This window comes from Vanellus vanellus, assembly GCF_965231255.1.
Source record: "Vanellus vanellus genome assembly, chromosome: 7".
Classification (NCBI taxonomy): Eukaryota; Metazoa; Chordata; class Aves; order Charadriiformes; family Charadriidae; genus Vanellus; species Vanellus vanellus.
Window position 1 is genome coordinate 23,814,478 of NC_138912.1, and position 16,118 is coordinate 23,830,595.

The window sequence follows — 16,118 nt, forward strand, 5'->3', positions numbered from 1 at the left end:
CGGAGTGACGTCAGCGCCCGGGGGAGGGGCGGTGCGCGCGCTCCCGGCCTCACGGCGCCTGCGCCGCATCCGGGCCCTGCCGGGTGGGGCGCGGCGGCGGCCGGGGGTTGGCGGGGAGTGCGGACGTGGCAGGCAGCGGGCGGGGGAGCGGCGCTTCCGGGGGAGCGGCGGGTCCGGGAACCGGAAGCGGGCCCGGCAAGCAGCGCCGGGAGCGGCGGGCAGCGGCGGTGAGTGAGGCCGCGGGGCGGCTCCGGAGGGGGGTGCCGGGCCTGCCGGCGGCGGCCGCACAGGTGCTCGGGACGGGCGGGCGGGCGGCTGGCAGGCACCGCGCCTGGTGGCACGGCGGGGGCCCGAGCCTGAGTCGCCGGCGCTTCCTTCCCCGCCGAGGAGTTGAGGCCTGGCGGCGCCCAGCCGGCTGGCGCGTCGGGCCCGCTGTGCCTGCGCGCCACGCCCGGCCTCTGCAGGGGCCCGGGTCTGTCCCCGTAACTGTGTCCGGGCAGGAGTGCCCCGCGCCGCTGGCGGCCCGGCCGGGCCCAGCGTGTGCCGGCCTGCGGGACCTTCCCCTCCAGGGCATGGGCTGCCCCGAGGGGAGCCGGCGGCGGCCCGGTGTGGTGCGGCGAGTCCCGGAGGCTACGTGTCGGGCCGTCCCTCCCTCCCGCAAAAGCGAGCGGCTTTTTTCGGTCCGGGTGCGCTGTGAGGCAGATACCCCCTCTGCGGCGCCCCTAATCTCTTCTAATCCGCGGATCCTTCCCCCAGTGTTTGTGTTGTGCGGATCAAGCTTTCATTCATTCCAGGCTTGTAGAGGACGGTGGTCCCGTGCAGAGACCCGGGGACTGAGTTTGGTTGGATTTGGTATAGAACTTAGTGATTGTCTGCCTGTGCCTTTGAAAGCGGAAGGGGAAAAGGAACGGAGATGGCATCACCAAAATACAAGTGTAGTCTTGAAAAAGCAGTTATGCGAGCTGGACTCTTGCTTTCCATGTTGATGGTGCTTTAAATGTGTTTGGTTTGTATTGTTGGAGTTTGCTTTTGCTCTTTCTGAGCAACGGTCTTTGGAGTAGAGTGAAGGTTAGTTTCACTTCTTTTTATTCTTGGGGTGTACTTGGGTGTTTTGTAGTGTGTTCATGTGGTGTCTTAGCTCTGAAATCTTTATCAGGGAGACGTTGGGGAACCATCCAAACTGAGCCTCCTTGGTACCTGTCACACTGTGGTTGAAGTTCTGTTTAAACTTACTGGCTGATGGAAGTGGTTGCTGAAACATAGGTGAATTGCTTACACCCGCATCACAATTTATCCACCAGAATTATCATTTTTACAGTCAGTGTTGATTTTTAGCCATTAATGTGATAGTTACATAAAAATTTTTCTAGATCCTTTTCTGTTATAGGGTTTCATAGGCAACTTTACCAAATGTTGAGGGGGAGATGTTAGAGGGAGAGAAATCACCATCTGAGATGTAACATGCAATGTCTTTTTGTTGTTGTTGTTTACAAGCAGTGTAAAATCACAGTGCTAGAAAGGGAGGTGACTCCTTGCTCATTTTATCCTATAGTCTTTACTGTTTATTAATATGTTGTCCTGAGTAGGTTCAAGGAACTTTGGCTTTAAACTCTTGGTTTCTTCTTCCCCCCCCCCCCCCCCCCCCCCCCCCCCCCCCCTTTTCATGGAGTAGGTGTTCTGGTTATGAGGTGGATAGAAATACACATGGCCTAAAACTCCAGAGCCTCTGTCTTTAGAGGAGACTTACCTTCAAGCTTGTATGTTCTCTGTCTGTGGAAGCATAAACATTTCTATCCATTTTTGTGTGGAAAATGTTCTTGCTTCTGGAACTACCCTTTTCTGCTTGAAGCTGTAACACTCGGGGTTCTTTATTGCTATAGACAGACTGTAAAGTGGACATCGCTATAAGGACTTTTTAATATGCTGGAACGTTCACCACAGGTTCTAATTTCATGGCTGAAAGCTGAGTTACAGCAGTGAACAGATGTCTAAAGGATTATTTCTTTAATGAGTTGTTTGATGCTTTGAATGTTTTCTCTTGCTACTGTAGGACTATATTTTCTTCCTGTAACACTTATCAGAAAGAGGGTCAAAAATCCAAGAAAGAATTGATGGTTGGCTAAGGAAGGGCAAGGTACAAAGAGTGACTAAAAGCGATTAACAACAAGGTCTCCACAGAAGAGAGAAGGTGGATGTTTCTTGTTCTTTAGATTTGCAAAGCTTTATTAGCAATGAATTGTGAAGATAGAGCTTGTTCTTATAGGTTCAGCAAGTTTCATTGTTAAAATAGAAAGCACTAAAAAGTGTAAACTGGGCAGTATGCCTTAGGAAAAGCTAATTCTGAGCTTTTTCTTTCTTGCAAGTGATGGGAATTGCGTAATGCATATTTGTGTAGAGGAAGTCACAGCACAGAACTTGTGGATGAAAGATGGTCAGTGTTACAATGTATGTGAAGAAAACTTGTTTAGCATTATAACATGTATTTTAGTCTTATGGATGAATAGGAATATATAGAATATATAGAAATCTTCCTTCTGGCCTCTTCTCTAAACTTTTAACTACTCTTGTAACTTTTCCTAATCAATTATACTTGTGCAAAGTTCACAGAAATGAGTCAGATGACTTCACGTGTTGTAACGTGTATGTGGAGGTAGCTAAGTAGGAGAAATCTTTCATTGTCATTTTGTCGATGTACTATTTGTACTACTTGCCTCCACGGGGTTGTTCTCCAGAAACAATGCCCATAACTGAGTGTTTTTGAAGTCTTTTCCTAGAGCTTTATAGCTTTTTAGAGATGTAGATAGAGTCCCACCAGGAGACTTCAGTCACATTTTATACTCTTTGTTTAAGTAAAAATCTAGTGGTGGTAGCTGGGGTTGGCAATAGTGGTAGGTTTAAGGTTAGGTCAAGACTAAGCTCTTCGTGTATACAGTTTTTAACCACTTTCACTCTCTTGTAACTTGTATTGGACCTTGCCTAAGATGATGAATCAGCCTAACAAACAAGAGTTAATGTGTCCTTTCTTTAGACGAATACAGAAGTGATCACACCTTAGATGTGAACCGTGTTTTTTATGTCCTAAAGCCTGAAAGACCTCTTCGAAATAGCCTAGGAAAGACTGGGCTGCAAAAATCTGCTCCAGTACCTGTTGTGTCAAGAAGTTCTAGTGGCTAATCTATCCTTTCTTCTGTGTCTTCTGTGAAAATATCGTGGCTTTTGGACTTTCACTGATACTAATTTGTAAAGTTTCATTTTGAAAACTGTGTCTTATACCTCTTGTGAACTGTTAAAACAGATCTTTGTGGCAGAGACTCAAAACGCCTAGATGAAGAAAATATTACCTGTGGTGTGTTGAGTTGAGAATCTTCTGCCCAGGTGGAAAGACCTGGCAAAGAGCACCACAAAAATACAACCAAATTGGAGGGTCAGTTCCAGTAGTGCCATTTGTATTGACTTGGAAAAATGTATGGGAGACATTTGTTATAATGGCCTGGGCGCTTCCAGATCAATTGCCAATCTCTGACTTCCAGGATATGAGCTTCTCTTCCAGGATTTTCTGTAGAGAAACAGAACAGAAGTTTCTTGTAGCTGAAGAGAACCAAGTGTTCCATGAGTGCTTGCACAGGACCTAGTCACACTGTAGCTGAAACAAAAGCAAGGGCATCTGCCTTTCAGAAGAGTGTTCTTAGCTTCAGAGTCTAGGTCTTTATAAGCTTGACATAACTCTGCTAATTCTCCAGAAAGCTGCAGAACAGAAGTGTTAGTATTCTGAATTGGTCTCTGAGGATGCTGATTATCCCCTTCTGTCCCACCTTTTGGAAATGGTTTTGATTTCTGTGTTCAGAAATTAAATAGACATATTTCCTTCAGTTTCAGTGTAATGTAGGAGGTTGTGCTGTTGTAATTTTAATTTTTTTTTTTTTTTAAGGCTCAGTCTCCCCCAGAAGTTGAAATAAACAAGGCTTTTATTTCTCTGGGACCAGTAAAAAGGCACAAGCATCTTTCTGAAGGATAGTAATGTTGCTATATGTGTTTCCTTTAGAAAGTGATCAAGAGCTGATGAGATCAAGCTTTTTGGTTTCAAAAGGGAATTAACAGTGAATGCAGACCATAAAAAATGATGAATGTGCAGTTTTCAGTGATTTGGGAGATTTGCTGATTGAAACAAGCTCATGAATCATTAGGTTTTAAAAAAAAAAAAAACAACCAGGCCATAAAAAACTGTACTGTAGTCTGCTTTGTTTGGATACTAAGGAATCTGGAAACTATTGTAAAAGTTAAAAGATTCCACCCCCCCCATATTACTGTGTATTTTTCTCCCATTAGTTTGTTGCTGATCAGCACTGGTTGTCTGCCTTACATAACAGTGTTTGAGTATGAATTTTAGCTGTGTGACTATTTTGACCAAAATTTCAATGATTAACTGTCTGTATGCAGAGGAATAGAAAACAGTATAGAGTGACTGCTTCGTGCTTTGCAAGAAAATTATTTGTTATTTATAGTAATGACCACTTGTTGTCATAGTATTTTCCCAATAGCATGGACCCTGCTTATTTGAGCTTTGTGTATTGTAGCTACTGGGAAGTAATGCGATGTTCAACAGCGTGTTTTAATATTATAGTTGACTCAGTTTTGGTAATATGTTACTAGATGCAAAGTAATATCCTCAGTATTTTTATCAAGTGAAACAGGCTGTTTTCTCCATTTCTCCCTATGTGGTGTATGTATTTAATTCTTTCTGTGATTTCTTTTTTTCTTCATGTCATAAGACATAGAGCATAAAATTCTCCCTTTCTCCATATGTCTTCAAGTGACCAGGTTGTAATTTACATATATGTTTTTCGAGTGGAGAAAAAAATGCATGCTGTTTGATACAAATGGATTGTACTGGGCGGGAAGGAAAATGGACTCATTCAGTGACAACTGTCCTCTGCCTTCTCAGAGGTAGATACTCTCGGCCCTGCCCTTTATGGTATTCCACATCAGTGATGAGCAAGCATGCCACTAGCCTTACGTTTAGAGCAAGTCGAGCAACCGAAATAATGAAGCAGCCGTGTCCCCAGCTTCAACACCGAGCTTATTCTTGAGTCTTCCTGCTCCTTTCCAGCTCCCTTCTTTACCCTCTGCCAGTATGGAGCAAGCATCAGCTTGTGCTGTGGTGGAGACTAGCCTGTGCTGGCTGCCACAGGGGCTAGCTAAAGGTCTAAGGTATATCTACCTTTCAGTTGGGTTAGAACCGTCTCCTTTGTGTAGGTACTTTTTCCATAGAAACTGTAGGAAATTATCTCAAAACTCTTTTCCTCTGTAAGACTTGCATTAAATGAGCTTACCTCTTTGTAAGCATTGGTCAGTATTACTGCAGAGAGCACGACATGCCAACAGATATTACTTGCTCAAGTGAGAAATAGTGATATTCACATGAGGGAGGGGAGGGGAGGCTAGGCTGAAAAGAGAACAGTAAAAGATCATCAGGTAAGATGTACTGAGTACGCTCACAACAGTAAGTCAAAAGTGGTTTGCAAGGGATGTGCCTGAGTTCTTGCCCTATCATGCTTTAAAAAAAAATAATGAAAGAGCATGAAAGATTGATCTTCTGCCCTGTAGTAATTCCTTGTTCAAACATTAGATCTGTTCAGGGATTTCTGTAGGTGTAACTTGTGAACAGTGTCTTAATGATTATAGCTCAGGAGGTATCCTGCAGGATGCTGCTACTTTGCCTGTAGCTTTTCCTGGAGGAAGGACCTGTTTGTAGCAACAGTGACAAGGGGCCAAGTTCCTCATGCACAATCCAATAAGCAATAGTCAAGGGCAGGAAGAAGAGAAAGCATCCCTCCCTTCCTGGGCAGAAGTCCTGCCAGGATGTTCCGCAATGTGCGGGTAGAACAGTCTTCTCGCTGCGTTCTCCCTTCCCTCTACCCCACCTTTGCAGGAAGCACTCTCCTGCTTTACTGTTTGCACTGAACAGGAGGTGGTTTGGGGGTAGGTCTGTGATTGTGATGTGGTGACACTGGTTGCCTGCCTGGGGAGGAAGAGGTTAACCTTCAGGGGAGCTTGGGAAGGGAGCAGGTCCCAAAGTCCAGATTTCCTGGCCCTATGGCTGCTAAGGTTAGACTGCTCTGCAGAACTAAGTCAAAGGTGGTGTGGAACACCATAATCTTTAGCAATGACTCTCTTGCTGTCATGTTTATGATGTGTAATCATGTTTAAAAACAGTGCAGTCTGATCAAAAATCCTGTCATGCTGTTGTGAGCTGTTGAAAATGACATTATATGTTACTTTCAAGAGCAAATTACCTTTAAATATTTAAGATAAGTTCTTTTTCTAAACAGAAGCCCTATCATTACCTTTATACTGGTTGAAGAATAAAAATATAAAACTTCATGTATTTCCTTTCATGTAAAGTTTAATATGTAATTTCAGAGTAAGCATTAGCATTCTTAGTATTGACATTTTTCATGTTTATTAGCTATAGGAGGTTAAATGCTCTATGTATTATGCTGGCTTTCTTCTGTAAATAATTAGATCAGTGATATATGTATTTTCCCTTTATTTTATATACATATATATGGATCTGAAAGAATTTCTTTCTGTGTGGATGGGTGTTACAGAACTGTAGTTATTTTAGTACCCTTGCTGTGCAACTGTTATGTCAGTTGTTGAAATAATTCTTTGACATCATATTTTGGTAGTGTGAAGAACCAACCTCAGCATTGGATGGCATACTCTTATCAATGCATATGCAAAAGAGTTTGGGTATTTGTTATCTGCTTGAGTTAAGCTGTAGATTCCTCATTGGGATTTCCCCCAACTGGCTGATGGCTGTTGCAGCTGTATGTCTCCTCTTTGTTAAGATTTACTATGTATATTTAATGCACAAGTTCATTGTAGGGTTTGGAGCAACATATGAGGGCAAAATTACTTATTCGCTTTACCTTAACTTTGCTTTTTTGTATAAACTGCAGTCTTTTAATAAAAAATGAAATTGCTCTAAGCATACATTTCTTTACATTTCATTTCATTCAATTGCTCTAAGCATTCATTTCTTTACATTTTCCCTCAGCAAGTTTGCTGATGATACCAAGCTGTTTGGCAAGGTAGGCATGCTGGAGGGGAGGGATGCCATCCAGAGGGACCTGGACAGGCTGGAGAGGTGGGCCCAAGCCAACCTCATGCAGTTCAACAAGGCCAAGTGCAAGGTCCTACATTTGGGTTGGGGCAATCCCAAGCACAAATACAGGCTGGGAGGGGAATGGCTGGAGAGCAGCCCTGAGGAGAAGGACCTGGGGGTGCTGATTGACGAGAAGCTCAACATGAGCCAGCAATGTGCCTTCGTAGCCCAGAAGGACAACCGTATCCTGGGCTGCATCAGAAGTGTGGCCAGCAGGTCCGAGGAGGGATTCTGCCCCTCTACTTCACTCTCGTGAGACCCCACCTGGAGTACTGCCTCCAGCTCTGGAGTCCCCAACATAAGAAGGACATGGACCTGCTGGAGCATCTCCAGAGGAGAGCCACGAAGATGATCCAAGGGCTGGAGCACCTCCCCTATGAGGAGAGGCAGAAAGAGTTGGGGCTGTTCCTGGAGAAGGCTCCAGGGAGATCTTATTGCGGCCTTCCAGTACCTAAAGGGGGCCTAAAGGAAAGATGGGGAAGGACTTTTTCCTAGGGCATGTAGCGATAGGATGAGGGGGAATGGCTTCAAACTGGAAGAGGGCAGATTCAGATTGAACATTAGGAAGAAGTTTTTCAGTTTGAGGGTGGTGAGGCACTGGAACAGGTTGCCCAGAGAGGTTGTGGAGGCCCCATCCCTGGAGGTGTTCAAGGCCAGGCTGGACGTGGCCTTGGGCAACCTGGTCTAGTGAGAGATGTCCCTGTCTATGGCAAGGGGGTTGGAACTCGATGATCTTCAAGGTCCTTTCTGATCTAAACCATTCTTTGATTCTTTACAGTGTTGGTGTAGATAATCTTAGCTGAAGAAGGTAACAGGGACATATGGAGTGTCCAGAGGAGTACAGGGAATGCAAAATATCCTTGAGAAATAGACCATGAGGGAATCTCCTGCCTGTGAAGTCGTCTCCTTGGTTCTTGGCAATTCAAGGGCTCTGTGGCTTATCTGCCTGCTTGGTACTGTGGTATTGTAAGAATTGCCTGCTGGGTTTGGCGTCTCCCGATGCCATTTCTGTTTTTCTCTTAATAAAGTTAGTGAATCTCTTTATATATTTAGAGGAATTGGGAATCTGTCTGTTAAACAAGATTTCTTGCGTAACTTTGCTAAGAAACATCTCTTCTGTCTCTGACACTGTTTCAGGTGTTACACTTTTGTATAACACCTTTAGTGATGTTTTTGCCTGTGATGCTTTTCCATTTTGAACATCTTTCTTAGATGATCATGCTGCTTTTGGGATATCTTAGTTTTCTGAAATTTATGTACATAACAAGAACTTTAAATTATCTATTGTTTAAAAAACAAATGAACAAACAAAAACAACAAAAAACCTGCTATATTGGTCCTGTTCTGGGTTCTGTCAAACGCAAAAGTAGCAGCCATTGTGGATGAAGTGTGTTGCTCGTAGCAAGGAAGCATGATCAAGTAGACTAACACAGACATGAGAGCTGAACTGAAGAGTTGTGTTTAGGACTCTCTCATCTATAACGTGAAATCTGTATTATGTTGGTCTGATGTTCTGTGAGGTGGAAGTAGTTCATGAGGTGTCTCAGGAAGCTTGATAATCATCTTCTATGGAATGGCAAATTATGGTATTTTTTCCTAAGATGATGAACAGAAGTCAAACCAGGATGAAGTAGTGAATAAGTTGATTGGAAACCATCGTTTCTGAAAATACTGTTTTCTAACTAGCTCTTGTAAAGCATTTATCTTCAAAAAATTGCTGTGCAAGAGTAAATTACCATTAATGTTTTACCTTCCCTAATATCTTGGGAGCTCTCATTTCTGTGAAAAGAGTAGAGAAGTTGGCTAGTTTGGTTTTATGTCTGCTAAAAGCCATTTTTTCCCCCCGTTTTTGCAGGTGAGATTAGTTTGGGGATGTGAATACAATGAGTGTAAACCAGCAAGCTCACGCAGGGCCTCCTTATGGGCAACCTCAGCCTGGATATCAGGGATACCAGCAGCCGGCCTACGGAGGACAGCCATTGCCAGGGGTACCTCAGTCGCAATATGGAGCTTATAATGGTCCGATGCCAGGATATCAACAGCCAATCCCTCCACAAGGTACTTCTCAGTCAAATCTTAATGATTGATAACCTGTGAATTGTTGGGTGCATGGATTTCATTTTTGTATATTTACTGTTCTTAGTCTTTTTTTTTTTTTTTTTGTGGTAGCAGTTATCTTTTCTTCTGTATGTAGCTTACATGATGTTAAAAATCATGTTCTTCCTGTACGTTCTGAGGTTATTGTTCTGTCATTTGTCCATTTTCGTAGGGCTTACTCATAAAAATTAACATGTTGAAAAGCACAGACTGCTTTTGTTTCTGTATGTCCCTCCCCCGTGGTACTGAAGCACCTGACTAGGACAGTCTTTCTCATGAGTTTATGTGGAGGGGCAGCAGTTAGGGACTGTAGCAGATTAATAATTGAGACTGCCTTACCTGATTATATAGAAAGATCTGCACTCCATCCTGAAAGGTTAAGACATACAACTCTAGGCAGAAAGAGTGTTTGGAGCTATTTTCTCTAATGCCTTTAAAATCAATAGAAAGTTTGTGGACATGTGGCAAGCTAATGTGTTCCTGTTCCAGAATTTCCCTGGTTCTGCAGGATCGTGTCACTTGTTGTCTTTGTTTATTTAAAAAAAAAAAAAAAAAAGAAAAAAAAAAAGAAAGAAACAAAGTGGTTCAACTTTTTTTTTTTCCTGTTTTCAAAAGAAAGGCTGACTTAAAATTATTAGAGAACTTCAGGAGTTTTTGTTTCAGAGTACCTGAATTGCTTTAGGAGATTAATAGTGATTTTAACATCTGAAATGTAGAGGAGAAAATACTGCTGCTTTGAGTAGAAGTATTTCTGTCTTTCAAAATCATGTGGATGAATTCAGTTTTGCTGAGATAAGCAGAACACCAACTTCCGCTCTGGAATCACAGAATATTCAGAGTTGGAAGGGACCTCTAGAGATCATCTAGTCCAACTCCCCTGCCAAAGCAGGATTGCCTAGAGCACATTACTCAGGACTGCATCCAGGCGGGTCTTGAAAATCTCCAGAGAAGGGGACTCCACAACCTCCCTGGGCAGCCTGTTCCAGTGCTCTGTCACCCTCACCGTAAAGAAGTTTTTCCGTGTATTTGAACGGAACTTCCTGTGTTCTAACTTGTGCCCATTGCCCCTCGTCCTGTTACTGGGAACCATTGAAAAGAGCCTGGCTCCATCCTCCTTCAACCCACCCTTTAGATACTTGTACGCCATAATAAGGTCTCCCCTCAGCCTTCTCTTCTCCAGGCTAAAGAGTCCCAGCTCTCTCAGCCTTTCCTCATAAGGGAGATGCTCCAAGCCCTTAATCATCTTAGTTGCCCTTTGCTGGACTCGCTCCAGCAGTTCCCTGTCCCTCTTGAACTGGGGAGCCCAAAACTGGACACAGTATTCCAGTTGTGGCCTCACCAGTGCAGAGTAGAGGGGGAGAATGATCTCCCTCGACCTACTGGCCACACTCTTCCCTACGCAGCCCAGGATTCCATTGGCCTTTTTGGCAACAAGGGCACATTGCTGGGCCATGGATAATTTACTGTCTACCACGACCCCCAGATCCTTCTCCTCCGAGCTTCTTCCCCAGCAGGTCTGCCCCTAACCTGTACTGGTGCCTAGCATTCTTCCTCCCCAGGTGCAGGACCTTGCACTTGCTTTTGTTGAACCTCATTAGGTTCTTCTCTGCCCAGCTCTCCAGCCTGTCCAGGTCATGCTGGATGGCAGCACGGCCCTCTGGGGTGTCAGCCACCCCACCCAGTTTGGTATCATCAGTGAACTTGCTGAGTATACACTCTGTCCCCTCATCCAGGTCATTAATGAAGATATTAAACAAAATTGGACCAAGCATTGACCCCTGGGGGACACCACTGGTTACAGGCCTCCAAATAGACTCTGTGCCGCTGATCACAACCCTCTGAGTTCTGTGTTTGTTTAGATTTCAGATTGGTATTCTAAGGAAATAAGGAATATGCTAATGGCTCTGTATTATTCTCCCCTCCAAGTAAATCTTGATTTTTTTTGCAACTTCTTGAATTTCAAACCAAACTAAATGAGAAGGATAGAACAGTCAAAGTGCCTGTAGTTGTCTTGAAACTAACCGAAGAGGGAGACTGAAATGTGGGAGCTGAATAATTACCCTGTTGCATTTTTTGCCTGGAGTTAGCAGGGTAGTAGAGTAGAAGAGTTAGTGTGGTGCGCTAAAAAATGGGTTATTCAGTTGCTCCATCTTCCTTCTCTTCCTTAATCCTCTTCCTCCCCTCCGCTCAATAAATCTCTTCCAACAGCACTTTTAATCTGTGCGTTTTGAACTAATTTCACAAAGGGTTTAAATTCCTATAAAAGTAATGAAAATCAGCATCGGGCAGAGGAAAGAAATCCTGATTCTTGGGAAGGCAGAGGCAGAGCCCAGCCACTGAGCTCTCTGTTTGGCTGCTCAATGTAGCCATTGACTAACTAGTGTTTCCTGTCCCATGGAAGGAATGGGGAGAAATTGGACTTGCTTCAGTGAGGGAGAGAAGGAGATTGAAGAAAGACAAAGATCAGTACAGATTGGTTGGAAAAGATTCATCAGTGCAGCTATTTATAGAAAATAAGTTTTGGCTGTTAGCAGTGTGAAGAATGTTTAGGATGTTTGTGAAAAGAAACTGATAAGCATCTTCTATCAGATACTTAAAGAATTACTTGCAAGTCTGAAAAGCATTTCTTTTTAAGGAAATTAACTTTTTTCCTTCTGAATTATTTCTGGTCTGCGTTTTAAAATTTCAGAACAACAGAAATGTGGTTCATGTCAGCTCAGTCAGGACATACCTAGAAAGCTTGATAGCATGCATATAAACTTGTGCAGATTAAAAATGCAGATTTCGTTTGTGCCAGTAATGATTCAAAGGTAGTGTAACACTGAGGGCAACAAAGTGGTCTCATTTGGACAACAAAATGTATTGCACTACTCAAGTAGTATTTCACGTAATTTATTGATATGCCACGCAAAGGTCATCCATGGTTTGTGGAGATTTTACATTCCTTCCTTCTGAAGATAGGAATCCTGGATTTACAGTAAAGTTGCTGTAACATTACAGTAACATTACTGTAAATCCAGGATTCTTATCTTCAGAAGGAAGGAATGTAAAATTCAGAGCACTAGCACAACAGCTAGAAGTTGAACTGTTAGTAGCTGCTGAATATGACAGCCGGGTAGAAAAGAGTGGCAAACAAACAATGCATTATCAAAGAGACCAGACAGGTGACGGGGAAGATAGTGATGGTTATCCTTTCTACCTCCATCTCTAACACATTATGTTTATTGCAGGTCTTTGTAGCAAGGCTTGTTGTAGCTGCATATCATAGAGGAGAAAGAATTAATTTCAGAGGTACTGGAGTGACAGGAATTTAGTGAACGTTGAGGGGTAAAAGGAAAATTGCCAATGTTATTCTGTGATCTCAAAGTAGTTGTCTTAGGGATTTGTTTTAAAAATAACAATAAAATTGCTCGGAGGACTGAGTGGAGAAGTGCTGGGAGCAGGTGCCATTGTCAGCTGGGGAGTCTTTTCTGTCTGATTTATGTGACAAACCCTAGCTCTAACTAAAAGAAACGTGGGAATGCTGTGCCAGCGATGCTAGTCTTGCTTGGGACCAGAAGTGGAGTACTGTGCTGCTAGCTGAAAATTGCTGCTTCCTGCTATGAGAATGTTGAAAGAACCGGGAAAATTTTGCACCGGTCAGTCTACTGGTTTCCTTCAGATTAAATCATGCAGTTGAAAGTGCAAACACAATTATCTGAATACCAGTAACAATTAGGCTGTTGCTGGATTATTTTACATAGACTCAGTTTACGATACTCTTAACACTTATAGTTCATGTATTAATGTTAATATGTTGGTAATATACATTATGCGTGGTAGAACAGTGAGAAGGAGAATATCTTAAGGTATAATGTAGTAAATGTGCGTCTTGGTTCGAGACAATGTGACATGGATTTTATGTATGTAATATTTTCTGCACTACAGACTGTCCTCAGCGCTGTAAACACTGTCTCTTGGTGCCTTCTCTCAGGCTTAATTTACTGGTGTATTCTGTCTTTCCAGGTTACTTTCCTTCCTTGGGGTTCCCTTCGAAGGGCTCTCCTGTATCTCTCAACTCTGACACTTCTTCTCTTGCACCTAATTTCATAGGTAAATGGTGTCCTTTCTGTGGGAGTGTTTGTGCTTTTCCACTTCTTCTGTGCCAGGTTCCCATTTAATATGGATATTTATCTCAAAGGTGTGGGTACCTGATTATTCAGGCAGAGGTGGGTGGGACACTTCCCAATCTGTTTGTAGGCAGCTCTCCAGAAACATAAATAGGATATGAAGAAATAATCCTAGTAGAAATCCCTTATGCCTGCAGATTCATAGATAAAACCTGACTTGTGACTAATGTTTTCTGAAGACTGATTTCAAAATCCTAATTGGCCCATTCAGGTTCTGTCAGGGAGAAGCCTTAGTTTAAAAGCATGCAGTCTCCCACTTGAGAGAGAACTCAAACGTGAGGTTTGAAATGATAGCATTGCAGTAAAGAAATGAAAAATCTCCCCAAGTACCAGCAGGTAGTCATGAGATTTTTGTAACTTGTGCTTTCTTTTAAGGGAAAACAGTTTTTAGTTTCCTTGGCTATAGCATAGAAACCAAATATATGTTAGGAATAATTATGATTTTGAAAGCTGTGGCTTGAAGAAGGAAATACTTTTGCAAAGCTAGCAATCAGGCTGTAAGAATTAGAAACCCTGCAAGAAATCATACTGTATTTTTTCCTTCTTTCCAACTAGTGGTGTTTTGGAAGAGCTATTTCCAGCAGTGTCAATTTGTTTACTAGAGGAGGGAGTCAGAACTAGGCCAAGACCGTGTAGTCTCAGGGCTTTGAGTAAAATCACAGGCATTACCTATTTTGCTGTAATCTACTTCCATTTTGAGCTCTGTGATGAGTAAGACCAATATCTCAAAGGTGTTGAGGGGGAACTTCAGGATTCCCCAAGAGTAGATATTCACACCTGTTCAAGTGAATTTTTTTCAGTGGCTATTTGAGCAGTCTGTGGTAATGGTTATAGAAGTATATTTGTGACAAGAACTAGAAAGAGAAGACTTAAGAAGCTTTTTCTGAAGTAAGCATGTATTTGTCAAATTGTATGCCTGTTAAAGTTGTGGGGGGAAAAGTTAAATTAATGTGTGTTTGTTTGGGCAACCAAACAAACATGTAGGATCCGTCCAGGAATTGGATTAAATATGCTTTCAAAGAAAAAGATAACAACGTATCACAGAAGACATTCAGAAATAGAAATACCACACAACATACAAATAGTTAGAGACCAGGAAATGCTTAGCCAGAGGAACAGTAAGATGAAGGTGCTGGAACAGTAGTTTAGAAAGACAAGATTTAATGAGATGAAGATGTACAAAAATAATAATAAGTGTCTCTGGAAATAATTAAGTGCTAAGTCTCAAAGCAAAGAACAGAAGGAGGTTTAGTAGTAAAGAAAAAAACCCAAGAAACTAGGGGTTATTCATACAAGGTCTAGTTAATTCCTTCCTTGAATTTACATCCACACACTTACTAAGAATTACATGTAGCAAATAAGATAAAAGTATATGAGTTGAAACCTCATGCTTTGGTGTATAAATTATACTCTAGAACTGAGAAATGGCTTCTCTTATTTCCTATTTCATAACGGTTCCTCACAGGAAGGTTTCAGAGTTCCTTCTAAACTTGTTATGCTGGTCACTGTCAGAGAAATGCATGAGTGTGTATGTGCTGCCCTGGTCTTATGGGGCAGTTTACTCTGTTTAGTCTTCTGTCTTTAATGATACCCCATACATGAAATATGTCCCCTTGTGGTTAGCAGGCATGGTCATATGGTTATCATATATATAATATATCATATTATCAGCATTTTAAATTTAATATTATTAAAATAGAAGTTTATATTCTCTTTTTTGGAAGTAGACGCTGCAGTTGGTCTCCTGGTAATGTGTCCAGCATTGTGTGGTCTGAAAGTGTGAAGTCTTGTTTCTGAGGCAAATATGTTTTGGCTGTGACTGAACCAGCTCAGTCTGAAAGAAGAGAAAATATTCATGTTAGCCTCCAACCTTGAAAGGTTGGGAAGAACAGTCTATGGTGGCCCCCATTATGTTATGTATCAAAGCAGTTAGCTGAATGTAATTTTTGAGAACTGAATCTACTCATACAGCCTGCTTACCTTTCAAGTAGGGAAAACTGACCTGTAATGAACATTAAGTTCCATGTGAATACTCTCCTTGGTCTGGATAAAACTAGTTGGACTTGGAGAGGGAAGAATTTAATACCTTACTGAGCAGGTAACGTTTTTTTCTACATCAAACGATGAAGTTGTCTTTTGAAAACCCTCCACAGTACATATTTGCTACTTGGTCTGTGTGAAGATGGTGACTAGTGACACTGGTTAAAAATATTGGTGCTTTCAGTTTTGCTGCTTCTAATATAGTTGTATAAATGGTTTGCTGCTTTTGGAGTATTGATACATCAATTTGGCCATTGCTAAACTGTTTCTGCACTTTTTTTCTTTCCTGTATTTTTCATGGTAGTTGATTAAAGCCCTTCTTTCTGTGATTAATTTGTGATTTTGTTTTTTATTTTTTTCCCCTTATGTCTGTAGGTTCATTAAGAGCCCCTCCAACATCTGGAGCTCCCCCTCCAGCCTCTGGAGCATCTCTTCCTTCTGGCCACCTGGCATACAGTCAGTTCGGACACGGAGATGTGCAGAATGGGATTCCAGCCTCAGCGGCCCCGATGCAGAGGTATATAGAAAAAGAGCAAATCATAACAAAGGCCTGCCTTGGTAGACCTATGCTATTCTAAAAGGTAGATCTTTTAGAATCTAAAAAAACTAAATACTTTGTTTTTCCTGTGGTGGACCTTGAGCCA

At 42.3% G+C, this 16,118-nt stretch overlaps 1 protein-coding gene across 1 annotated transcript in view; it reads left to right on the top strand.

Moving 5' to 3' along the window:
* Window positions 1-175: 175 nt before the first annotated feature.
* SEC24C (SEC24 homolog C, COPII coat complex component) overlaps window positions 176-16,118 on the top strand; it is a 39,843-nt gene continuing 23,900 nt past the window's right edge. Inside the window, exons 1-4 of the mRNA XM_082486151.1 lie at window positions 176-227; window positions 9,024-9,226; window positions 13,271-13,357; window positions 15,850-15,991. Coding sequence (XP_082342277.1) covers window positions 9,052-9,226; window positions 13,271-13,357; window positions 15,850-15,991 — 404 coding nt within the window. The 5' untranslated portion in view covers window positions 176-227; window positions 9,024-9,051. The remainder of the gene's footprint in view (window positions 228-9,023; window positions 9,227-13,270; window positions 13,358-15,849; window positions 15,992-16,118) is intronic.